The sequence below is a fragment of the Physeter macrocephalus genome, chromosome 8 (assembly GCF_002837175.3).
Source record: "Physeter macrocephalus isolate SW-GA chromosome 8, ASM283717v5, whole genome shotgun sequence".
In the NCBI taxonomy this organism is placed as follows: domain Eukaryota; kingdom Metazoa; phylum Chordata; class Mammalia; order Artiodactyla; family Physeteridae; genus Physeter; species Physeter macrocephalus.
The window spans coordinates 278,664-305,552 of NC_041221.1; the positions used below are offsets into that span (position 1 = coordinate 278,664).

General features: G+C 38.0%; 1 protein-coding gene across 5 annotated transcripts; it reads left to right on the forward strand.

Annotated features, from left to right (window-relative positions):
* The first annotated feature begins 70 nt into the window (after positions 1–70).
* Positions 71–26,725, forward strand: USP16 (ubiquitin specific peptidase 16). 5 transcript variants are annotated; one of them, XM_024120228.3, is made up of 19 exons: positions 99–183; positions 358–425; positions 3,514–3,615; positions 5,272–5,450; positions 8,786–8,889; positions 9,662–9,765; positions 10,657–10,844; positions 11,406–11,501; positions 12,087–12,217; positions 12,520–12,607; positions 13,659–13,737; positions 15,191–15,282; positions 15,639–15,695; positions 16,605–16,781; positions 18,973–19,633; positions 20,742–20,836; positions 22,003–22,089; positions 26,042–26,198; positions 26,310–26,725. In XM_024120228.3, the coding sequence occupies exons 3-19, from the start codon at positions 3,555–3,557 to the stop codon at positions 26,432–26,434; spliced, it is 2,481 nt and encodes an 826-aa protein (XP_023975996.1). In that variant the 5' UTR covers positions 99–183; positions 358–425; positions 3,514–3,554; the 3' UTR covers positions 26,435–26,725. The 5 variants fall into 5 exon arrangements, with proteins under 5 accessions (XP_023975995.1, XP_007124796.1, XP_007124798.1 ...); XM_028492600.2 differs by lacking the exon at positions 358–425 and adding an exon at positions 1,317–1,505; XM_024120227.3 differs by lacking the exon at positions 358–425 and having other exon boundaries at positions 71–183.
* The last annotated feature ends 164 nt before the right edge of the window (positions 26,726–26,889 follow it).

Genomic DNA, 26,889 nt, shown 5'->3' on the forward strand with positions numbered 1-26,889 from the left:
GTGCCGCCGGACCCTGGGGCCAAAGCCACTTCCCATAATGCTGCGTAGCGGAAGTTGTTGCTTTCTAGGGGTCACGCTGGCTTCCGCTCTGTCGCTCTCAATTCGTCACCCGGAGGAAGACGGAGCAGGTTTCCCAGCCCGAGGGCCCATTAAGGGATGCAGTTATGGGCGCTGTCGCCGTGGGTGAGTTCTGCTCCCACTGCCTCGCAGTCACCGCTCGCACGACTTCCTGCGCGCCGGGAGTCCGAATTTCCTGCCCGACTTCGTTCTCCTCTCGAAGGCCCTCGTCCTTAAGCACGTTCCCTGGCCTCGGCCTGGTACCGCGTTCTCATTGGCCTCATGTCCTGTCCGTTCCAGGAGCTGACCAATGAGTTGTTGGTGCTGGCGCCCTCCTCGACCCGGTGGACCCCGAGGTTCCCCCGTGGGTACGGAGCAGTTGGAAGGGAAGGGGAGGTGTGGCGAGCGCCGCGCGGCTAGGGGCACCTTACGGATTGGGGCTGAGTTTGCTGCCGCGTCCCTGTGGTGGTTAGTAGGATAGGCAGCATCTGTCACCTAACCAATTCATTGCTCCCAGGGTAGGATAAATCTACGCAAAACTTGAAAGCCGTGTTCTAGTCTTGCAAAGTTTTCCAAATGCTTGCATTTTTAATGGAACCGAGCAGGCATGGGAAGACTGGGAGGGCGGAGAGGGAAGGGAACTGGATAATATGAGAGCCGGCAAAACCAGCTATGATTTAAACTTTGTTTGGAGTCCTGCAAAAAGTAACGCTCATCTGAAGACTCGTCTGAAAAATTTTATAGATTTATTGATGTTTTGTAGCTGATGGTATTCACAGTACTCTCTTCTCACGACTCATTAGGTGCCCTTTATAGTTGTCAAAAATTTATTGGAGGGGCTTCCCTGGTGGCGCAGTGGTTAAGAATCCGCCTGCCAATGCAGGGGACGTGGGTTCGAGCCCTGTTCCGGGAAGATCCCACATGCCGCGGAGCAACTAAGCCGTTGCACCACAGCTACTGAGCCTGCGCTCTAGAGCCCGTGCTCTAGAGCCCGCGAGCCACAACTACTGAGCCCAAGTGCCACAACTACCGAAGCCCGCGCACCTAGAGCCCGTGCTCTGCAACAAGAGAAGCCACTGCAATGAGAAGCCCGTGCACCACACGAAAAGTAGTCCCCGCTCGCCACAACTAGAGAAAGCCTGCACACAGCAACGAATACCCAACACAGCCAAAAAACAAAAATAAAATAAATTAAAAAAAAATTTATTGGAGCTTTTCCACATCATTGAAGCAACCCCCTTACTGTCCTCTGCCTGCAGCAATTACAGTTCGTCTTTCAAGTTTTACTTTGGAGTCTGGGCTACTGCAGTCCTCAAACCAGATTTGCTAGTGCTGTCTTCACTACTGCAGATTTCTTCATTCTTTACCTTTCTCTTTTTCACCGGAACTTGTATGCTTCATTCTTATGTACCTACTTTTGCACCTTATAATCATCCTTAATGCCTCAGGTACTCTTCTCTTTTTCTATTTCAATGCAAGAAGTATTTCTTGACCTACTGTGCACTAACACTATGCTAAATGCTATAGGCGATTCAGAAGTAACGCCAAAAACCATTTCTTGCTCCTAGAAGTTTAGATTCCAAATAGAGAAATAACACATGTCCAGGTTAAAGATTTAAGAAGCAGCCCACTTAAGTATCTGATTAGGGTACGAGATGAATAGTGCACACTAGCTGGGGAAGTAGAGTTTGAGTGGTTCATTTAGAGTAGAATGGTTGCCTAAGGCTCCATTGAAATGGAAATCTTGGAGAAATTGGGAAGATTTGGATAGATGGAGAGAACTATCTGGAGATCAAAGGCTTAGAGGAAGGGGCAGGGTGTTTTGGAGTGGAGGATACTGAAGAGACTGGCTTGATTCTGTCTTGGAACCAAAATATCGGCGTTTTAGTTCCATCTCTGTCACCCAGTGATCTTCCATCGTTTTGCTTGAGTTTCCTTCTTCAGCGAAATGCTCCATTTAAAGGGTTTTGTGAAAATCAAATGAGATAATACTTATGAAAAGGCTTTGAAAGAAGCACTATATGATCAAACGTTAGTGGTTCTTTGTTGAAAGTAATGAGAGTCAGGTTTACCACAGCGGTGGGGACAATTTATAAGGGACCATGAGTGCACAGCATAGGAGGGTGGGTTGAAAAACTGTTAAATACTTTGAATCAAGAGGGTGATATGACGAAAATGGCATTATTGGAAGATATGTCTGGTACTGGAATGCAGCACAGATTAGAGGGAGTTGGATTGAAGGCAAGAACTTGGATGTTGTTTTTTCCCCCTAAAATCTGCAATTCTAGATAAGATAAATTATGTTAAATATTGGGGTGAGAAAATTACATAAAATATACCCTCGTTTATATATACCCATATAGTTGTGTTCTTTTGTTAGTAGTTAATTCATTTATTTTGTAAACATGAAACTTTGTTAGCTTTTATATTATCTTTGAAAAGGTTAACAGTTATTTGTCACTCATTCTTCATACAAACCTTTTGGAATTACCTTTAGTTACCCTAACCCATTAAGAGCTAAAGGAGGAATACTTCTAATACTCTAAGCCAGAGCAAGATGACAGCTAAGTATCAATTAATTGGGAAGTGTTTTAAAAACGTATGTCCCAGGTCCTACTTTCCATTTATGCAATCAGAATTTTAATAAGCATCCCAGGTAAAATAATTATTTTAGTCATTTAAGTGATTTTGACACTAAGTTATTCTAATGTATGTAAAATATACTTTTCAAAATCGCTATTAGGTAGACCTGTATGTACTTTCAGTATTTTTCATGTTTTCTGATTTTTCATGTTGACTAAGGAGGTGATTTGATATGAACTAGATTTATCATAGTAGTCCAAACTGATTTGATCAAGAATATAATGTAAATAGTTGAGAATGCAGATGTAATCAATTTTCAGCTAACATCCAGAGGAAATCCTGGTGTGGAAAAATGCAGAACCGTGTGTCAATTTTTATATTTGGCTTTGAATTATTTTGTGACTTTTCTAACTCCCTCTGGGAGATTGTCTTCAGAATTATTTTTAATTTTCTTTGAGAAATATCTATCAAATTGCATTCCCTGCAGGAGCTAAGAAAGATGGCTTTGAAGGACGGGAAGTTATCTTGTTTCAAAGTGCCACCACCATTCCACATTTATCTAGTGAGAAGTTGAATTCCTAATAATATAAGGGGCTGAGACTTTTCAAGATCTGTGTAAGAAGGTGTAGGTTCTCTCCTGACCTTTATATTTATTGAAAACCTTTTAACCTTACTAAGAATCAGTTTCCTAGGCTATGAAAAACAGAGGTAATACTCTACTTCAGGGTTCTTACTGAAAACTGGATGATACATGTGAATGGTTTTTGTAACTTAATAGACACACAAAATTATGTGGTTTAGTTATGTTACTGTCTCCCAGAGAACTGTAAAACATACTTTTTTTTGCCAAGCTAACTTTATCTTGTTTTCTAGATTGTTATTTTGTGTCAGTAAGTAATCCATAAAGTGCCAACATGGGAAAGAAACGGACAAAGGGAAAAACTGTTCCAATTGATGATTCTTCTGAATCTTTAGGTATATTTCACCAACTAAATCTTTAAAGTACTGTTTGTATCCCTAAATGGACATCTATTTTAATATGTAAAAATGGAATCAAAGTGTACCTTATTCTGTAATTTGCATTTTAACTTAATCTTTGTATAGACATGTCATTTAATAGTCAGCACAACATTTTTAATGGCGTGATGTTTATTCCATTGATGTAAAAGACCATGGTTGCACATTTCATAATTTATTTAGGTAATCCTCTACTGTTACAAATGTAGATAAATCTTTAACTTTTCAGTGTTATGAATAGAGTCATAGTAAACATTTTTGTAGCTAAAACTGTGCACATCTGGTTATCTTCTTGGTACAGATCCTAGAATTAGAATTGCTGAATTAAATGGTATAAATATGTTCAAGGCTCTTTTGGATCTATTGCCAAATTGCCCTTCAGAAATGTTTTACTAATTTACAGGCCCCCTTGCAGCGTAACAAAGTGCCCATTTCTCTGAACCTTTATTGACACAGGTTAGTATCATTTGTAAAAATCTTTTCCTGATTTGCTAGTTGAAAAAGAGTATTTTCTTTTTTCAGTCTATGTTTTTTTGACGACTTACTGGGATTTAGTAGTTTTTCACATGATCTCACTTGCATTTATATTCTCTTGGTGCACATTCATTGGACATAAAGCTAATTGTGTCACTTGATGAGTTTATAAACCTCCAGGGGCCCTGAAAGAACTGAAACCCTTTAGAGTGGCTTGCAAAGCCTGGTAGTGATCTAGCCCCAGCGGGGGTTTTCAGTTTCAGGTCCAGCTGCTCGTTTTTAAACATGCGTGACTGCCATTCTCAGGAGACAGCATGCACTTTTACATTTTATGCCGCCATCCCTTTGTTCATGGGATGTGGCCTTTTCGGATTGTTCTTTACTCGATGAGGTCATAGTTTAAAGTATGAGCATGAAATAAGAAAGACTTGAATCCAAATTCTGGCATAGCTGCTCAGTAGTTATGTGACCTTGGGCACTAACTTTGAGGTTTCTCATCTGTCACTGGGGATACTAGAGTCTTCCTTCTGGGCTGGTTGTGTGGATTAAATGAGATAATGTAGCACAGTGTCACACTCATAGTTAAGTGCTTAATTAATATGAGTTTTTGTTACTGTAAATATCTTCCAAGATTGTACAGACATTACCTCCCCTGTGAAACTTTCGTTGACTTCAGCCTTCTTGTGCTGCTATAGCATGTTTCAGAGATTCTTGTACGTTTATTTATTTATTTGCTTCTCCTACCAGAATGTGTGCTGCTTAAAGAAAGAGCTGTGAGTTGGTCACTTTTTAGGTTCCCTGGCATCTGTCACAGTGCCGGGTGTGCAGTAGTTGTATTGTTGACTGAATGAGGGACCTTCTTTACAAACCTTTTAAAATAAAGAGAATAATAGATGTGATAAATAAATTGAAGTGGTTTGGGGTGATGGTAGTTATACCTAGGACTTCAAAATTTGTATAAAATCTTTTTCTTACATAATCATCTTATAATCAAATATCAAACAAAAATTTAACTTTTCAGGTTGTCTAAAAATTTGTTTATAAATTCATTTTTGAAGTTCAAATCAAGTGTAAGTTTTGAGATTAACTGAAGAAGGACATATTTTACCTCACGTACTCCTTTATTATTTGTTTTAATAGAACCTGTGTGCAGACACATTAGAAAAGGATTGGAACAAGGTAATTTGAAAAAGGCTTTAGTGAATGTGGAATGGAACATTTGCCAAGATTGTAAGACAGACAATAAAGTAAAAGATGAATCTGAAGAAGAAACAGAAGAAAATCCTTCCGTTTGGCTGTGTCTTAAATGTGGCCATCAGGTATGCTTAGATTTTGATGGATATGGGATTTTATTATTTAAGTATGAACTTATTTTAGAAGATATTACCTAAAAGTACAGTATGGGTGACCAGAATGTTAGCTGGCATAGCTCATGTTCCCTGGGGAACAGATTCTGAGAGTGAGATTTGTGTGTAGGTGGTTTATTGGGGGGTGTTCTCAGGTACCACCCAAGGATAACAGTGAGGGAAGCAAGTTTAGGCAGAGGGAGAGCGAAGAGGCAGTGCTACGGGGCCCCAGCTGATCCCACAGTGAGCTCTGGCCTTCAGAGAGGTCCTGAGGTGAGGCAAGAGGCCAGGCCTTTGTACTTGTGCATAGACCAGCCATTGGGTATGGGCTGGCCCTGGGGAGGGGGACTAACCTTGGGCAAGGCAGCTTCCTTCCACGGAGGATAATTCTTGGGGATGGACAGACTGAGCTGTGAGCCGTCACCAGGCCACATTTCTGGCTGCTGGGAGAATGAATACCTTGGCGTTGGGTGGTATCTGGGTTGCAGAACAGCTCACAGGTATTACCTTGGTACTAGGGGTCAGGAGAGCCTCTTAGTCAACCTTAGTGGTGGTAAGTTAACATGTTAGGAAACTGGACTAGTGGGCAGTGGTAACATTTTACAAAACTATAGTATAATATCACAACCAGAATACTAACATTGATAATATCCATCAGTCTTAATCAGGTCTCCCCAGTTTTACTTCTCTTCGTTTGTGTGTGGGTATATGTGTGTTGTGCATGTGAGTATGTGTGTATTAAGTTCTGTACAGTTTGTCACCTATGTAGTTTCGTGTATCCACTACCACAGTCAAGGTATTGAATAGTTCCAACATTACATGGACCTCTTGTGTTGCCTTTTTAAAATCATACTCACTTCTCTACTGCCATCCCTCCCCCCAGCCCCTCGCAACCACTAGTCTGTTCTCTGTTTCTAAAATTTTGTCATTTAAAAAATGTTATATAAATGGAATCATGTAATATACAGCATTTTGGGATTGGCTTTTTTCACTTAGCCTAATCACCTGAGGGTTTACCCAAGTTGTGTGTATCAATAGTTTGTTCTTTTTTATTGCTGAGTGCTATTACATGGTATGGGCGTACCACACTTTAACTGTTCACCTGTTGAAGGACATCGGGGCTTATCTCACTTTTCTCATAAAGCTGCTATGAACATTTGTGTACACGTTTTTGCGTGAACTTAAGATTGCACTTCTCTGGGGACAATGTCCAAGAGTGCAATTGCTGGGTAATATGATAATTAAATGTTTAGTTTTTTGGGGTTTTTTGGCTGCCCCATGTGGCATGTCATCCTAGTTCCCGGACCAGGGACTGAACCCGTGCCCCCTGCAGTGGAAGTGCAGAGTCCCAACCACTGGACCACCAGGGAAATCCCCTTAAAAGTTTAGTTTTTAAGAAACTCCCAAACTTTTCCGGAATGGCTGTACCATTTTATATCCCTACCAGTAGCATGTGTGATCCACTTTCTCCACATCCTTGCCAGCATTTAGTATTGTCACAGTTTTTTATTTTAAACATTCTGATAGGTGATACCTTATTGTGGTCAGACAGTTAAAAAAATTTTATATGCTAGTAAAGAACATATTTATTGTTTATTTATATTTGAAAAGTTTTCATTTAACCTGTTAGATACATATGGTGAGGATGAATATATTTTACTACTTCAAATTTTCCACAATACATTTCCTATTATAAATTTTATCTATTTTGCTATCTTTTTAATTCCTAAGGGTAAGACAATGTCAGTATTAACTGTTAACTTTTATCCCAGTAGAGTTATCTTTTGCACTGTTAGCAAGGGATTCTCAACTGTTGTCTTATGATAACTCATGTCATGTTTAAGTTTCAGATAATCTCAAATGGTTTTATAATTTTCAAAATTAATATCAAATGTTAATTAGTTTATTTTAGATTTAAATGTTGAGCGGGATAAATTGAGTCAGTAGGTTTGATATTATAGTTAAAGGATTAGAAGCCATTGATAAATATTTCCCCTCCGAAGGCTATTTTTAGTAGCTACAATAGAAACAGGACCACTTATTGCAGTGTTATCCAAGAGAGTTGGAGGCCTGGTTCAGATAGATACACAGTGAAGATGTATTTCTTAGCTGTGATTTAATCACCTGGAGACACACAATATGGTCATGTTCTTTTATGAATATGCCTATGCAGATGTAGGTGAAAATCTCCCATTTACTTGTTCAATTAATGCTTATTGACCTCCTTCACTTTGCTAGGTTTTTGGTAATAGGTTAATTCTGTTTTTCATGCCTTCAGGATTTACACTCCAGGGGAGGAAGGATATCAACATTAACAACTTTATTATAAGGTAGAAAATAAGGAATGCCACCAGGAATTTATACCATGTTTTGTAGGAGTGTGTTTAGAGAAAGAATATAGTGTTTTCTCATCTTGAAGGATAAGCACAGGCTTCTGAGAGGAAGTGGCCTTTGAGCAAGATCCTGAAGACTGGGTGGGATTTGATCAGCGGCAGTAACGGTAAAGAATTTCAAGGCAAATGGAATAATGTGAACAAAATTGTATTGTGGGGCTTCCCTGGTGGCACAGTGGTTGGGAGTCCGCCTGCCGATGCAGGGGACAGGGGTTCGTGCCCCGGTCCGGGCAGATCCCACATGCCGCGGAGGGGCTGGGCCCGTGAGCCATGGCCGCTGAGCCTGCGCGTCCGGAGCCTGTGCTCCGCAACGGGAGAGGCCACAGCAGTGAGAGGCCCGCGTACCGCAAAAAAAAAAAAAAAAAAATTGGATTGTGGAAGGGCTGTGGTTTTAGCTGGTAGATGATATTCAAATAGGAGATTATGGGAGATAATCCTGAAAAGGTGGATTGGGATCAGAGGCTATCAGGTTTGGTGAGTAGCAGTTTAAGAGCAATTCATCACTTTTGAATTGAGTATATGAACGGAGCCTTTGTTTTAGGAATATTAAACTGAAAAAATATGTATATGAAGAAAGGTTGAAGTTAGGAAAATACTTAGAAGATGTTAAGGAGTCTAAACTAGAACTAGTGAATGACTACATTGGCATGGTTTAGTTGGGACTGGAAAGGACAAGTTGGAGTGGAAGAGTCCTTCTAGTGCTTGGGTTTATAAATACCTTCTTCCTTAAATGTCCTCAGCTGCCTATTCATATTTAAGTTTTAACAAAATCCGGACTCTCTAGAGTCTAAAGTTTTATTTTCAAAATTTTAAGAATGGCAGAATTTCTTGACCCACTTCCTTATTCATTGTAGATTATGAATTCTCTCCTGGTGAATTTTTGTGGCTTTGAGGTTTATGATTATGATTCTCTAGGGCTGCGGCAGAAATTCTCAGGAGCAGCATGCCTTGAAGCACTATATGACGCCTAGATCTGAACCTCATTGTCTGGTCCTTAGTTTGGACAACTGGAGTGTATGGTGAGTTTCAACTCCTGTGCCCATTTGCTGGAAATCATTTGAAATGTTGGAGAATGGAGGTGTTTGAAATGCTTAAAGAGCAAGAAAGTTAAAATTTTTGTAGTATTTGTTTAAATACCATCACTTTCAGAAGGCTAGAGAATGTGATGTTATGAGAAGCTTTTGCCTAGTATTGTACAAACACAAAAATTATAGCATGGAGAAGACATAGGAATTTTCACACTTGTTTTTCTTTCTTGTGATATTACAAAGTGTATGGTAGATTGTTTTTAGTTTAAAAATTGGGACAGTAAGAACAAATTCCAGATAAACTGAGAATATAGTAAATTTTGGCAATGAATTTGCATGAAAATGTCAGGCTGGTATTTCTTTTAACCTCATTAAAATAAAATTTTACATCTTTAAAAACCATTTAAACAGCAGTGTTCACTGAACATTGGTCAGTTGTAAAATTTGTTAATTTTGATGATGTAGGTCTGTAATTTGAAATATTAGAAGAAACTTTCACTTTAATGTTATAAATAGCCATTTCAGTAAAATGTTTGGAGTATTTTCACAGTATTTATATGTAGCTATAATTCAGGCTAACCTTGTTTAACAGTAAACCAGAGTTAATATGTATAGTCTCCTTCAAAACATAGAATTTTCACTTTCAGTTTCTTTAGTAGAATAATTTGAGGGTTACACACTTTGGGGTCCATGAATTGAAATTATTGCCCTTTTGTGGTTGTCAGTTTGTTACTCTTCTTCTCTGGGATCTTTTGGGACACAGGTGTTACCTATGTGATGATGAGGTCCAGTATTGTAATTCAAACCGATTGGGTCAGGTGGTTGATTATGTTAGAAAACAAGCCGGTATTACAGCTCCAAAACCAGGTAAAATCATTTGTTTCTTAATATATACTCTAATGTTGATTTATATAATCTGCTGATATTTAGTTTAACATACTGTAGCATTACATATAGCTGAATAACATTAATTATGATTGATTTCAAACTATGGTTAAGATTGTAAAACAGTGAGAATATAGATAATTATAAGGAATTAGAAGGGAATCTGAGAAATAATATAGTCAAATGTGATGTAGAGTCTGGACTAAGTAATGGGCAGTAACACCCTATTCCCATACCCTGGCACAGGGGCTTAAGGGAGACCTGCCTTACAATGAATTTATTTTGTTAACATTTGTTTGGATGATGTGAAAGTAAAGTGCCTGTAACTCCTTCAGAAGGCCAGATACTTCTCAGGTTTTTTTCATACATAATTAAATTAATTGGGTTGGCTTTCATCATTTGCTTTAAAAGCTTGTTTAGATTTTTACAGTCACAGTGGTATCTTTTGCGGAGCCAGAATTGTTTGTTCCTAACTTCAGGATTGGTTTTTGACCCTCAGACTTCATTTAAAAATTTATTTCATGTCCACATTCTTTATTTGATTGCTTTATACTCTGATTTCACAGGGTAAGATATGCTCATTTGTAGAAAACATTTGTGCATTAAAAAGGGATTTATATTGAAGCATATACTGTTTGGTTTCATTTGTCAAAGTAATGCTTACATCGGTTCTGAATATTTTTTGTTTATTGGTTTTTCTCTCTTGATGGTAATTTACTTATATTTGTAAGAAAACATTTAAAATCAAACAGGTGGCAAATCATGTTATTAGGTAAAATTCACAAATTCTGGTCCCCAGTATAACTTTGCATTTGGTATGGCTGTGTTATATATTTTGCTAATAAGTCTTTTCTTCTTCTTTTTTTTTTAAAGCAGCAAAAGATAGTGGTAATATTGAACTTGAAAATAAAAAACTAGAAAAGGAGAGTAAAAATGAGCAAGAGAGAGAAAAAAAGGAAAACGTGGCTAAAGAAAATCCTTCCATGAATTCTACTTCCCAAATAACTGTGAAAGGACTCAGTAATTTGGGAAATACATGTTTCTTCAATGCAGTTATGCAGGTGCCAATATTAATTTTTCCCCCTTTAAGGAAATCTAGTGTTTTCCTCATAGGGTGTTTTTGCATATTTGCTACTTGTAGTCTTGAGCTTTTCCCTTGTAAGTTTATTTCTGTGTTTTCAAAAAAAAACTCAAGGGAATGTTTACTTCGCATGACAGTAAAACACTGTGCTAAGCACTGGGGTGCAATAGGCCTCAAAACAAACATGGCCCTTGCCCTCAGAGAACTTTCACTTGGGTGGGGGAAACAGGAGAACCAAGTCCAGAAACAAATGCCTAGTTACACGTAGTGGTAAGTAGTGGTGGTGGTAGAGTAGCTACTTCATATTGGGTGGTTGGGAGAATGACCTTCTGAGGTGATGAATCAGCTCAGAACTGAAGTATTTATGAACCAGTCAGAGTGGGGGGAAGAGCATGATGTTACTTTTTGTTTGACAGTCGCTATAAAAGTTGCAGTGTTGATAGTGATTTTCTGTTTTGGTAGAATAGGTACTTAAAAGACATTTGAATGAATTGGTTTGCCTTTAAATAATTTTCCCTTTCTTTTCCATCCTACATTCCAGAATTTGTCACAAACACCCGTGCTTAGAGAACTACTAAAAGAAGTAAAAATGTCTGGAACAATTGTAAAAATTGAACCACCTGATTTGGCATTAACAGTTACGTACTTTAAAATTTTCTTTTATTCAGTACTTTGCCTCTCTGAATAGCAGCATTTTAAATTATTTTAAAGAATTGATGCTCATTTTCACCTCTTTTGTTTATTTGGTTTTAAGCTACCAAGTTAAGGATTTTCAGGCTAATGGAAATTTATAAGGGGCCTTTACATTTATTTGCTCTGTGTATGCCATGTACTGCTGTGCTGAGTGTTTGGCTTCCTTCTTGGGAATGCTGTTGATGTTTGTGAAGCCCTAGGCATGCCTTCTTATTTTTAACATCTTTTCAGGTGACTTAAATGCTATAGAGCCAAATGAATTTTACCTTATCCATTTTTATTATTTACATTTTGCTTTGGCTCTTTCAGTTCCTAGGTAGTAAGTGCCTGATAATCTAAAACAGTAGAACTGAATTCTTTATCAAAGTCTGTGAACAGAAGCCTTCTCCATCTTTTGATGTACATTTTGAGAATTTAATTGGGACAGCTCTGTCAGGAACGTAGGAATATAGGTTGACTAGTTACATTTTGATAAAATAAATGATTCTAAAATTTGACTGAAGAAAGTAATTTTTATTCCCATATTCAGGAACCCTTAGAAATAAACCTTGAGCCTCCAGGCCCTCTTACTTTAGCCATGAGCCAGTTTCTTAATGAGATGCAAGAGACCAAAAAGGGAATCGTGACACCTAGAGAACTCTTTTCTCAGGTCTGTAAAAAGTGAGTATCTGTTTTGATTGTGCTTTCAGTGCATCAGTAGGATGCTGGGAAATAATATGAAAAAATTAATTAGCTTTAGAGTTAATTCAGTAGATATATTAAAGCATGGTTTATTTCATTTGGATTAAAAAATATGTACTTTGTATGAAAATTAAATCTACTAAGGATGTTGTTGGACTAAACAAACTTGAGAAACTAGAACACTCCCAAGATTTGGGATATGATCCTGAGATTTTATAAAAAATAGTTTCATTTTAGTAGACTCACCATTGTTTTTCTTTTTCTTTTTCTTTTTTCTGTAGAGCAGTGCGATTTAAAGGCTATCAGCAGCAAGACAGCCAGGAGCTGCTTCGCTATTTATTGGATGGAATGAGAGCAGAAGAACATCAAGTTAGCATATTTTGACCAGTGTATTTTATAATCGGATCTTCATTAACTTCTTTGTCATTTGATGTCTTAAGAATTATTAGAGCAGTGAAAACTAGTTGAGGCCATTATATTAAAAAATTTTTTTTCTTCACCAGCCTTTTCAACCAGTATATTTTAATGATTAGAATGAATGAAGGGAATTAGAAATGAGTCTCCTTTTCATAATGCTCTACTTTGCTTGATGTTTACAGCGTTATTGTTCTTTAAGGGTTCTATTGTACTAGCCTATACCAGGAGAGCTATAAGGTACTGGAAAATGTGTCTCCCCCAAACGATTTCCCGGTGGAAGCACATCCTTACTCTTAATACTGAGTGTGATTTAACACTGCTTTTTGAATCTAGGAAGTAATTTTATTTTGTAAGAGTCAGGGAACATTTGTTGTATTTAAAATTTTTTGTTAATTACCAGGATGTAAAGTAATTTGGGGGAATGTGAATATAATTAATAATAGTAATAACACAGTGATAACAACTAATATTTATGTTGCTCTTATTTTTTGTCAAGCACTGTTCTCAGTATTTTGTAAGCATTACCTTACCCAGTCCTCACAACCATTCTGTGAGTCATTTTCTCACTTCATAGATTATGAAACTAGAGTATAGAGAGGTTCAGTGCCTGGTTCAAGGTCATCCAGTAGTGATGGAGCTGGGCTTTGAGCACTGGAGTTTGTCCCTGTAGCTCTCATTATCCACTCTGCTTCTAGGACATGGTATTTCAGTGATCTTTTCAAAGGAGGTGGGCATGTTCTGAAAAGCTTTGGTTTGAGTAGGTTTAAATCTTGAAATGATAAGATGGTGCCTTTGCTCAGGGGTTAGTGATTGTTTTTTTAAGTATAATTCTTTTTAGCTCCTGGAATTAATTTTGAAAATGTGATTTTAGAAGTATTAATTTTTATTCAGTAAGTTTGGGGAGCTAATTAATTCTTGATCACTTTCTTGACTTGATTACATACTTTTTAAGGAAAATAACTATAAAATTTAATGGTATATATATCTATTTTATTACTTTTAGAGAGTGAGTAAAGGAATTCTTAAAGCATTTGGTAATTCTACTGAAAAATTGGATGAAGAACTAAAAAATAAAGTTAAAGGTAATGTCTAAATTTTTGAACTAAGCACTATAGTTGAATTCCTCTGTACTTTAGGACAAGATTGCTAGCACATGTATTTCAAATCCACAGTTATTAATAATTTATGTTATTTATATTATTATCCACATTTATTATAATTTCTCTTTATCTTCGTTGATTTAAAACAATTATTCAGTACTCCAAAGGTAAATACTTTAGAAAAATTTAACTTCTGGTGTATTCTTTTTATGCAATATTATGGTGAAATTTATAAACATAGAGCTAAGATGACATCACAATTTTATTTTTCAAAAAGTTAGACTTTATTCATTTATTTATTTGGCCACGCCACGTGGCTTTTGGGATCTTAGTCGGAACAGCTAGTTCTCTGACTAGGGATTGAACCCCGGCCGGCAGTGAAAGTGCCTCGTCCTAACCACTGGACCACCAGGGAATTCCCTCAAAAGCCTCTACTTTAATTAGCAGTGATTGTCTTTGAGAGTTGTCAGCTGGTTTATTAATCATGGAGACAACTTTATTCTTATTATGTGACATTTAAAGATTTAGAAAAGGTCTGTCCAGTAGAACTTTCTGTGATGACGGAGCGCTTCCGTCTCTGCTGTCCGATACAGTAGCCACATGTGGCTACAGAACCTTTGAAACGTGACTGGTGCAACTAAGGAGCTAAATTTTATTTTCATTTAATTTTAACTAATTTAAATTTAAGTGGCCCCGGTGACTAGCAACTACTGTATTGTAAAGCACAGTTCAGAATCAACACATACCAGCTGTTTACCTCCTTGGTGCTGGCCTGGCCAGCAACAGAGAGAGAATCAAGCCTGTTCGCACTGTCTGTCATAAAATGTGTTTCTGTATAAATGACACCTGTCATTTGAATAAGGCCTACACGTTTCATGTAATTAGAAAGTTGGACTACCAGGTAGTAAAATTATGTCACCTTATGCTAAACTTATCAAGGTTATTTCTGGGAACATAGAAAAATAAAAGGAGATTTTGTCTGAAATATTCTCCTGAGGGCTTTTTGTTTTTAAGTGGAGTTCACAAAGCAAGTTACTCCCAAACTTGGTGCCAGTGTTAGAATGTTAGAGCTAGAAGCGAGCTAAAATAGCATTCTGTCTGTAGCTCGATCTGCTTGTTTTACTAGGTAAGATACTGATAGACAGAAAGTCTCACTGACTCGCAAAATTTATTTTCCACTGACTAGATCTTGGATAAGAACTTTGTTTTTCTTTTTCACAAGATGTGATTATGTTAAAATGTGTTATGCTTAGAAGTGGAGTATATGCTGCTGACTGTAGCATAAAAATAAAATTGTGGTAATTATGAAAAGAGAAAAACAAGTCAATAGGATAGGAAATTAAAATTAAATTTTAGGGTTAGATAGGTAAGTAAGTAGTTTCGATTTATTTCGTTAATTATATAAGGATAATTGATAGACTTTTTCCCCTTATAGACTATGAAAAGAAAAAATCAGTGCCAAGTTTTGTGGACCGAGTATTTGGTGGTGAACTAACTAGTACAATCATGTGTGATGAATGCAGAACTGTAAGTAGATGTAGTGCAGACTGGATTTATGCATTAATATTAATAGTGTACAGTTTATCAGTTGTTTCTTTCAAAAACAGAAATGTCTAGTTAGTTTTATAAGATACTCTTTTTGAACCGTCCAAGTATGCATAGTTTTTTGCTGGAACTATGGCCACTCCTTGTATCAGGAAGAAGTTATTTAATATTTCGATTGACTTCCCCTAACCCAGAGTCCTCAACACTGTGTAATTTTTCATTTCATTTTCCTAAGCCTTTATTTTAAAATTTAGCACCCCCCGCCCCATGATTTTACTATATAATGTTTAAAGTGAATCTTTTCCTCCTTCTTACGTTTTCTTTTTTGGTTGATTAAGGTCTCCTTGGTTCATGAATCGTTCCTTGATTTGTCTCTACCGGTTTTAGACGATCAGGTAAGACTATTGCATTTATTTTATTTACATAGATTTTTTTCTTTCCTGTGCTAGATTTATGGGGGAGGGCTTGCTACCTTTTCCAAGCTGTACATTACTAGGCCAAGCATGGGGAAATTTTTCTTAGTGTATATGAGAGAAGAATTTTAAAGATTTGAAAAGAGAATGGGATAAACATGTATATATTTTTAAAGAGTGTGTCTAGAATTATTTATAGATAATTGATTAGTTTACATATTGGGAAATGTTTACTTCATGTAAATTACTATTTATTTTCATTATTTAAGATTAACCACAAATCCCTTACAGACTTAAGTTTATAAATGTTAAGAGTATCTCAGTTTTAAGCCGTATTAATTTAGTTCCTGTCAAGTAGTCATAGGAAAAAGAGAACATGTTATGAGTACTGGATAAATCATTATTCAACTTAATATGAATTGGGGGTCCCTTTAAATCACTGTTACTTAGTGATTAAAGTCTTACTAAACTTACTCTGTTTTTTCTTTCTTTAAAACTGTCATTTGCATGCAAAGAAAGAAGAATAAAAAGGAATACCTGTAGTGGGACATGTAAATCACTTACCAACGGAAAGTGCATTTAGAAATAGACGTAATTACAGCATGATACAGCATGTGTCTAATACAACTCATTAAATTCCTTTCTATTACACTCATATGTTAAGTTGCCTTTTTTTACTGTTTTATTTGTTTGTTTGCTTGTTTTCTCAGTATATGAAGATTGCTTTCTGGTGTTTGAGATGAATGAATTTTGTCCTGGACATGTTTCCAGACATTGTGAAAAATAAATCTGGTGTAAAATAGGAGTAGAAAACTATTTAGGTAACATGAAATCTCTTCACCAACAGTAGTAAAGTTTTATTTTTGGCCCATATTCTCTCCATATTTTAAGAGTGGTAAGAAAAGTATAAATGATAAAAATCTGAAAAAGACCATGGATGATGAAGATAAAGAAAGTGAGGAAGAAAAAGATAATGACAGTTACATAAAGGAGAGAAATGATATTCCTTCAGGAACAAGTAAGCACTTACAGAAAAAAGCAAAGAAGCAAGCCAAAAAGCAAGCCAAGGTGGGTAATTAGGAGGAAAACCATACTTTTCTCATTTTAATTTTTTGAACTATTGAGTTTAAAGTCTGAGTGACATTGGTAGACATGTCTGTTATTTTATATACAGCATTTTCATTGGGCAGTTACAGAATTAGCTCATTTAGTATTCTCTGCAGTGAAGTTTCTCTGAGTATATGTGAAGAAAATGTGCTTTTTAAAAAAATTCTGCATTACTTGTGACAACTTTAAAAACACTTTAGTTCATTTTCAGTAATTTTTTGAGTTGCTAATACATTGACATTCAAAAATTTTTAAATATAGAATATAAATGTGTACAATAAAAGTCTCCCTCCTTGTATGACATAGATACAACTTCCATTAGTTTCTTATGTGTCCTCTAGGTTTTTTTGGAAAATATGATCAAGTACAATACAAATATGTAGTCTTATTTTTCACTCCTTTTAAAAATTATGCACAGTGTTCTGGACCTTGCTTTTTGTTTGTTTCTACTTAGATTGTTGGAGATCTTTACATTTCGGGACACAAAGATTCCTTTTTAACAGCTGCATGGTATTCTATTTTAGTAGCAAACATACCACTAAATATAGTATAATAGATGTACTATAGTTCCATCTAACCGTTTCTCTTTTGACTTAGGTGTACGAACACCTGTAGTCTTTTGCTATGATGGCCAGTGCTGCTGTGAATCACCCTATACATACGTCCTCGCTAGGGCACATTTTGAGAAGAGGGATTGTATTTGTGGTTTGATAAATTAATTGCCCTCCACAAGAGCTGTACCAATTTATGTTCCCACCAGCAACATATGAGACTTGCTGTTTCTCCTTATCCTTGACAGCAGAGTATTATCAAACTTTTAGATTTCTGCCAGTCTGACAGATGGAAAATAGTATCTCAGTAGTTTTATTTTCCATTTATGTTAATGTAAGAAGTTAAGCATGTTTTTATGTTTAAGGGCTGTTTGTATTTCCTTTCCTTTGAAGTATTTGCTTATATCCTTTCACCGTTTTTCTTTCATGTGTCCTATTTTTAACTGAAGCATATCAGAAAGTTTTTGTGTCCAGAGCCCTATGTGCTGCCCTTCAGCTTTCTGGTATTACGAATTAGCCTCACAGGGACTGTCCTTTTAGTGACAACTCAACATGCTGACCCCTTGAGTCTTTAGGCATTCCAGTAACAGAAATCTGGATAAAATGCAGCCCCCCCGCCCCACACTTGGACATAAGCAGCAAATGGCAAAGAAGGTGATTTAAGTGGGTAGCGTGTTTTGCTGTCCTCTGTGTACGTGGCTTCCTTGCCTCTCTAGTTTGGGGCCGTTTGTTTCCCGGAATGCTTTCCTCCTCCCTTGGCCCATCCTTGATTTGTTGGTTTGCTTTTATACCTCCTTGAGTTTTCAGTTTATTTTTATCTTTTAAGTGAAACCTTGATCTGGTCATTATAACTCACATGGATATATCCCTTCCTAGTGTGTGTGTAAACACTCGCCCCCTGCTTTAATTCATGGCTGCTTGGGTTCAACAGCCTTACTGCTCTGTCTGGATCAGAGACCATGTCTTGCACATTTTTATTTGCCCCCGTGTGACAATTTTTTGATGATTGGTGATGTTTTATCCCTGCTTTCAATCAAAGAACTTTTCTTTTAAATTTATTTATTTAATTTATTTATTTTTGGCTACGTTGGGTCTTCCTTGCTGTACGTGGGCTTTCTCTAGTTGCAGCGAGCGGGGGCTAGGCTACTCTTCGTTGCGGTGCACGGGCTTTTCATTGTGGTGACTTCTCGTTGCAGAGTGCAGGCTCTAGGCGTGTAGGCTTCAGTAGTTGTGGCACGTGGGCTCAGTAATTGTGGCTCGCAGGCTCTAGAGCACAGGCTCGGTAGTTGTGGCGCACGGGCTTAGTTGCTCCGCGGCATGTGGGATCTTTCCGGACCAGGGCTCGAACCTGTGTCCCTTGCATTGGCAGGTGGATTCTTAACCGCTGCGCCACCAGGGAAGCCCCAAAGAACTTTTCTCTATAATTTATTTGATCCCTGATAGTAAAGGAATTTTTAGGGTCGGAATTCTGGGAGTGAACTCTTCCTTATTAACTTATTTATTTTTGATAGATAAACAGGAAAACCTGATGTGATACGTGTACGCTTTTTCTCTTCCTCTCTCTCGTTGTTTTTTTTTAACGTTTTGTACTTTTTACACAGAACCAACGAAGGCAACAAAAAATTCAAGGAAAAGTTCTTCATTTCAATGATGTCTGTGCCATTGACCATCCTGAAGATAATGAATGTGAAGTTGAAATGTCACTTCAGCAAGAAGTGGATATTAAATCCAACCATATTTCACAAGAGGAAGTTATACATAAAGAATATTGTGTTAATCAGAAAGATTTGAATGGCCATGAAAAAATGATAGAAAGTATAACTGACAATCACAAATCCACAGAGGAAGTAGATATGAAAAATGTCAACATGGATAATGATCTGAAGGTTTTGGCATCTCCTGCTGAATGTACTAGGAATTTAAATGGTGCCTACATGAAGGAAGGGAGCAGTGGAGAAGCGGACATTTCCAGTGGATTTAAGAACCTTAACTTGAATGCTGCTCTTCAAACTGACGAAATAAATTTAGAGATTCTGAATGACGATCATACTCCCGGGACGAAGGTATATGAGGTTGTAAACGAAGATCCAGAAACTGCTTTCTGTACTCTTGCAAACAGGGAAGCTTTCAGTACTGATGAATGTTCAATCCAACATTGTTTATATCAGTTCACCCGAAATGAGAAACTTCGAGATGCTAATAAACTGCTTTGTGAAGTGTGCACACGGAGACAGTATAGTGGACCAAAGGCAAATATAAAAGGTATTCAGATTCTTTCACAGAAAGTAAAATTAATGTTTAGGGGTACATTTTGCACTGTATCAGTAGAGTACGACTGGTTTCATTGTATCAGGGTTTGGATGGTGTCAATAAGTTCCCTTTTTCCAAAATACTGTGTAAATATTTTAATAGAAGGATGGATAAGCAGAACTTTGATGATGTGGCTCGTACTGTGTGGCATCCCAGCAGCAGTTAAAGTGGGGCAGTTTGCTCTCTGACCACTGCCTGTAGGGAACTCATCCCACTGAGATGTTATCACAGCAGGCTCCTTAACAGATAGGGGCTGTGCCTTTGTATCCTCAGTTTCCTGTCATTTGTGATGACCCTCCTCTCCCTTGCATCCAGAAAACCACACTTTAATTCTTTAGCGTGCTGCAGTGATGTGCCCAGTGCAAGGTACTGGGAGGACAGTGCTTTCTTACCATCTTCTTCAAATACAGAACAGAAAGATATTAATAATTCCCCTCCTACCCCTGCCCCCACCTTGTTTTTTTTTTTTTATCTTGGGTAAGTGGGATAGGGAGGCATCATAGATTCCTAAGGATTCTTACTAGAATTGTTGAAACGTTTAAAAAGTCTAGCTTTTTATTTATTTACTTGTTGATACAAAAAGTAAATTGTGTTGATTTTATAGCATTTCTGTTTGCTTTAGAGCCGGTGTAAGTGAACTGTGGTTTGCAGGCTAAATTTGGCCTGCTTCTTGTTTTTGTGTGATCTCCGAGCTAAAAATGTTTTTTACAGATGAACATTTGAAAATGATTTTATAGTAGAAAACATGAACTTTGAACCCTAATTGTTACCTCTCCAAAAATGATTCCATTCTTCTTTTCAGTAGACTGCAATCATACTCAGTTATTTTATTTATAGTTTGAATTCTATAAAATTTGTGGAAATGTTCTCTTGTGTATTAATACCTACAAAATATCCTTGATTTTGCCTCTTGGTCCAGAAAGCCTAAAATATTTATTATTTGCTTCTTTCCAGAAAGCTTACTGATCCTTGCTTTAGATGTTTGAAATGATTTTATAGCAGATGTGAATGCTAGAGGTCTCAAATGATCCTCACTGCTAAAATTACTTTCTTTCTGTAGGTGAAAAGAAACATGTTTACACCAATGCTAAGAAGCAGATGCTGATTTCCCTTGCTCCTCCTGTTCTCACTCTTCACTTAAAGAGATTTCAGCAGGTACCCCTTGTTTGTTACCTAAAATTTGTTTTAAATATGTGATACCTGCTTTATTTGTTATTGTCTCAACATATTACTATGTTTTTTCTGGCTTTCTGTTATTTCTTAATTCTAACTTCAAAGAAGTAGGAAAAGTAAAGTAATACATATGTTTATGTTACCACACAAAAGGGGTTTGATGAAGATGCATGTCAAGGTGAAAGAGAAATTTAGGCACGATCACGCTTCAGTTTTACTAGAACTCATGTTGCTCTTTTTAGATATATTAGCATCTTACTCTAATCTTATTTTCAGGTTTAAAGAAAAAAGACCAGTTTACTAGTTATATCTCACACTTGGGAAATTTAGTGATCTGTGTGGTATCTTATTTTTACTGACCCTTGATAAAAAGGCATTGATTGGTACCTTGGCTTTTCATCATTTTGGTGACTCCATCTTTTCTGGAAGACTTTTTCCTATGAGCAGTACAAGTTGTAAATTCAGTTCGAGTCCCAAAGTACCTTCATAGTGTTTTCTCTTCTGTGATTGGTATGAGTTTGACTAATTGGGTGGGTCTCTATGAACAGTTCACCAATCTTGGTTAGAAAGTGAGGCTGAAAGTGTGTGCTTCACAGAACAGTATTCTGCTGTTGCTGAGTTGTTGTTTTTTTGTAATGTTTATTTTTTATTTATTTGTTTTATTTTTGGCTGCGTCGGGTCTTAGTTGTGGCACACGGGCTCAGTAGTTGTGGCATGCGGACTTAGTTGCCCCATGGCTTATGGGATCCTAGTTCCCCGACCAGGAATGGAACCTGCGTCCCCTGCATTAGAAGGCAGATTCTTAACCACTGGACCACCAGGGAAGTCCCTGCTATTGCTGAGTTTTAAGCACTCAAAACCCCTTGTCTAATCTGGCTTTTCCAGGTGTCTGAAGCAGAAACATTGAGAGTTTTCTTATAGGAGCAGCTATCTCAATGTGTTGGACTGTGTGTGGGGGGGGTGGGGGGCACTTAGCAAAAACAAATCATCTGGAAATCAATTAGTAGTCAGGGAGATAGAGTCTTCTAAGCAGATTGAACTAGGGCTAGATGTTAGTGTTCTTCTGGGCATTGGGGTGGGACTACAGTTTACTTAACATGTACAGCTTTTCCAGGAAGAGAACTTAATCTATTATCCTTCTTTTATAGGCTGGTTTTAACCTACGCAAAGTTAACAGACACATAAAATTTCCAGAAATCTTAGATTTGGCTCCTTTTTGTACCCTTAAATGTAAGGTAGGTGGAACTTGCCTTTCTGGGAAAATCCTTTAAAGGGAAATCATAGCTTATTACCAAATACTCCAACAGCAACTCACATATGTATGAAGTTGATAGGAACTAGCGAGTAGACTGGGTCTGTGATCTTTGAACCTTTATGATGTCAAGATCTGTGATGGATCATGTTGAACATTAGGTGGTTATTTCAGTTCAACATTTTTTTGAACCCCCATTATTGTGGCAGGCGTCTTGGGAGCTGAGGTCATATAACTAAAGATGAGCAGATATATTAATGGATCATCTCAGTTTAATATGGGTGAGTGCTAAGATTGGTACACACACAGCAGGGGTGATACGCACTTAACCCAGCATGTTGGTGCTTCAGGGAAGGTTCTGGAGGCTCTGCCTCAACCGCTACTTCCAGGAGTAAGACTTAGTATGAGGAATCAAGAGGAAGCACGTTTTCCAGGCAGGGGAAACAGCAGGAGCGAAGGCAGAGCGGTGTAAAGTGGCACGGTGGGCGCCGGGGACTGTCTGTACAAGCAGGTCTAGAGCTTACAGTACAAGGTCTTGGGAACGTTAGGAGATGAAGCCAGAGAAGTGAGAGAGGAATGAGGTTTTGGAAGCTTATCGTGATGAGAAACTGGGGCTTTATTAGGTATGCGGTGGGGAGCCACTGAAGAACTTAAAGCAACAGGGTGACACAGCCCGGTCTGTATATTACATAGGTTACTTGCTGAAGCAATGGAGGCTGGATTTTAGGAGGACAAGATTAGAGGCAGGGAAGTTAGGAGGCTGTTAATTCAGTCAGTAGATGATGACAGCTTAAATTAGGGCTGGAGATGGGGAGATTGAAGGACTATTTCAGGAGGTAAAATCAACAAGACTTTCGATCTCTTGCCTCTGGAAGATGAGGCAGAGGCCTTTAAATGGATGCTGAGGCTGCCACAGAAGGAGTTGAGTATGATTCCCAGGGCCTGATTTGAGTGTCTGGGCAGTTGGAAGTGCCATAAATTGAGGTAAGAAATACAGGAAGAAGAGCAGGTTGGGAGGTGGAGAAAGGAATAATAATAAGTTCAGTTTTGGAAACACTTGAGTTTCAGATAGTTTTGAGATATTCATGTGGCTCTGTTTAGAAAACATTTGGATGTACCTGTCTGAGGGCCAGAATAGAGGGGTTAGGGCTGGAGATAAGGATTCGGAAGTCAATACATAGGTGGTGGTTAAAACTATGAGAGGACAGGATCTCTTGTGTAAACAAGGAGAGAGAAAGAAGAGACGCTTAATGACAGAACTCTGGCGAGCATCGGAGTGTAAGAGGTGTAGGTGGAAGAAGACACCACTGAGGATATCAGCGAATCTCCATGTCGAAGAATTTGGAGAATAAAAGAAGCTACACTGTTGTTCTTTATTCAGATTTTAAACACTTCAGTGTAAACATACTAAGTCGTTATGTGCAAAACTTGAAATGATGGAAATTCCCCCTTCCTCTCTCCCAATTTAAAATTCTCCAAGAAAGGTATTTCAGACGTGGTGGGTAGAGTGAATTGTCATTATTTTTATGTTACTACCATAGGCCAGGGCCACTTTTGCTGGTATATGCATACTTCAGGTATTTTGGGTTCCGTTCCAGACCACAATAAAGCAAGTCACATGAATTTCTTGGTTTCACAGTGCATATAAAAGCTATGCTTACACTGTATTACAACCTGTTAACTGTGGTAGCATTGTGTCTAAAAAAACAATGTACATATCTTAGTTAAAAAATACTTTATTGCTAAAAAATGCTAACCATCATCTCAGCCTTCAGTGAGTTGTAATCTTTTTGCTGGTGGAGGGTTTGAAATATTTTGAGAATTACCTGTGACACCGAGACACCAGGTGAGCAAACGCTATTAAAAAAATTGGCACCGATAGACTTGCTCAGTGCAGGATTGCCGCAGACCTTCAATTTATTAAAAAAACGCAGTCTCTGTGAAGCACAATAAAGCAAAGTACAATAAAATGAGATATGCCTGTAAATAGAAATAGCCCTGGTTGGATTAGTTTTGAGTACAGGGTCATCAGGAATCCATCTTTTGCCTAAAATGCCATTGTCCTGTGTTCAGGTTTCAAGGAAAGGATTAAGTGGCCTCAGTGTCAGAATATCAGAGAAAAAAACTAGAAAGTGTTAAGACAGTAGTATAGAGGTCATGGTAAATTTTTTAAGAAGTGTTGGTAACTTCAGTAGGTTGAGAAATGAATGAGAATATTAGAGTATATAGATACGTTAGAGCGTTTGCTGAAAAGGAAACGTGGTGCATCAATGAAGATTTTTTTTTTTAATACTAGGAGACTTAATTAGGTTTGTAGGCAAAGAGGAAAATCTAGAAGTAAAAGATACAGAAAGGAGAGATAACTGAGCAAAGATCCTGGTGAAGACCAGAAAGGCTGGGCTAAGGACACGAAGTTGGAGAATCTCTGAACCAAAGGGAGAGGAGACTTCATGTTCCTGCGAGTGGGCAGCATGCAGCTGGGTAGGTGGTGTCTCAGTTTTCCTGAAGTGGGAGGCGAGGTCAGCTAAAAGGAGAGGCTACGAGAGAGCGGTGAAAGTTTGGTCTAGTTGCTGTGAAGGACATCCATGGAAGAGGCAGCCAACTGAGGACACATTATAAAGTTATACGGGCACATTGAGGACCTGGTGAGGTAGAAAATCATAAATTTTCCAGGCTGCGTGGTTACAGAATTCTGTTTCCTAGCAATAGCAGCTGCGTATGGGGTCGGGGAAGGTGCGTTGTGGAATTCAGAGTTGGGTTATGTGATGAGCTGGACGTGGTGGGTGTTGAGAGGTTGTCTGTAACAATGATATGTGGGGCATGTGAATCACATGGAAATCAGTAGGCGTTGAGGCGGGGTCTGAGACCCTGCCTTCCAGTAAGCTCTCAGGTAATGTGATGTTACTGTTCCATTACATTTTGAGAAGTGAAGGGACTTTTTTTGGGAATGAGGCCAAAAGAGGCCTCATAGGCCAGGAGAAAACGAGGGTTGGAGGACCCTGTTAGGTTGACGAGTATAGGTGAGGTGAGAGTTGGAAGAATGGAATTGTAGACTGAGACTAGAAAATTACTAAGATTTTTGAAGTTAAAGGGTTCCGAGTGATGACTGATTCCAGAATGTAGTCCTGGCTGTGGTTGGTTAAAATGGAATGGCAGGGAAAATCCCGTGAGGTTCATTGGGCACTGAAATCCCTGAGGAAGCTGTCAGGATTTGGGATGACATAATAGAGTTCTTTAGCAAATAGGGAGGCAAAGATTAGAGAGTGTAGTGACAGTACTGTTGAAGGGCAGTGATGCTTGTTCAGGAAGACTTTTTACAAGAGATCGTTAAGTGAAGTAGTTTTCTGCAAGTGGCCCCCAGCTGGAACGCCTGTCCCTGTTGCTGACCAGCCCTACTGCACATGTGATCTTAAAATAAGCAGCCTCCGTATTAGATGGGGAAAGTGAGCTCCTGAGAGGCTGCATGTCCTTCTCACCAGATCTGCAGGGGGTATTTGAAAATGTTAAGGGGTGGTCTTGGGTGTGACCTAAATGCTATCCTCTTGCTGTTAAAGGCTTACATTTTGGGCTGGAAATAGGATGATGAGTTGTTGAGGTATTTTGGAATTATCTGATCCCAGACTCCTGAAGCAGCTTTGGCAAGTTCAGTTATTTAAGTATCTGGGCCAGGAAACTATGATTATAGCAGGTAGACCCTGGTTTACGGTTCTTCCAGCAGGGCAAGAGCAATGGCAACTTTCTAGTAAAAACATAAGCGTGAATACCACTCAGTAGAGGCTGAGAAAAGGTAGGGAGAAAATAATAGTCCATTTCAGACTCAGGACTTCTGCATTCTCGAAGGTTAGAGACCCTCTGCATAGTATAAAAGTGTCTTGCTGACGGCATCTGTATAAATGGGCCTAGAACTAACTTTTGATTTCTGTTCCTTTTTAAAGAATGTTGCTGAAGAAAATACAAGGATACTATATTCCTTATATGGAGTCGTTGAACACAGTGGTACCATGAGGTCGGGGCATTACACTGCCTATGCCAAGGCAAGATCTGCAAACAGTCCTCTCTCTAATCTTGTTCTCCACGGTGATATTCTACAGGGTAAGAAAGAGGCCTTACAGAATTCTGGTATTCAGCAGTTATTTATGGCAAAACCAAAAAAGGATGAACTTGAATCTTTCCATTTATGTATTTTACATTTCCTCCTGACAGATTTTGAAATGGAATCAACCAAAGGACAGTGGTTTCACATCAGCGACACACATGTGCAAGCTGTGCCTACAACTAAAGTACTAAATTCACAGGCTTACCTCCTATTTTATGAGAGAATACTGTAACCATTTCGAAAAGTGCTTTCTCTGGAAACATGTTTATGGCTTTTATAATGGCTGTAATAATAAAAAAGTAGACTGTAAATCATGTTCACTTAAAATTAAATACATGCCAGAAGAAATGGAATACCGAAGGGAAAATACCTAAAAATTTACAGTGGTTTTGTATTGTCACAGTGGTTTTTATTCCTGCTTCCAGCTTCTGGAAAGGATTCTGAATTACTTAGGTCCTCTGTGCTTATTAATACGTCTGGGTGGTGGTTTGCTACACATCAATAAAATGAATTACCCCCAAAACTTGTTTTATTATTTAGAAGATTTTAAGTTGTACTGACGTACACCACTAGAAAACATTTAAAAGCAAAAGTTTGACTGAAACTTCAAGTGTGTTAGTTAAAGCAAAAAAGCGTTAGTTTCATAAGCATAGGTATTTGACCTTGGTGGTAACATACATAATGCTT

What these genes read in the sequence shown, in the direction of transcription:
- USP16 (XM_024120227.3), top strand. Translation starts at nt 3,555, where the DNA reads ATGGGAAAGAAACGGACAAAGGGAAAAACTGTTCCAATTGATGATTCT. An exon ending in TACCGGTTTTAGACGATCAG is followed by an intron (nt 15,696 to 16,604) that starts GTAAGACTATTG and finishes CCATATTTTAAG; the next exon opens with AGTGGTAAGAAAAGTATAAA. An exon ending in ACTTAAAGAGATTTCAGCAG is followed by an intron (nt 20,837 to 22,002) that starts GTACCCCTTGTT and finishes CTTCTTTTATAG; the next exon opens with GCTGGTTTTAACCTACGCAA.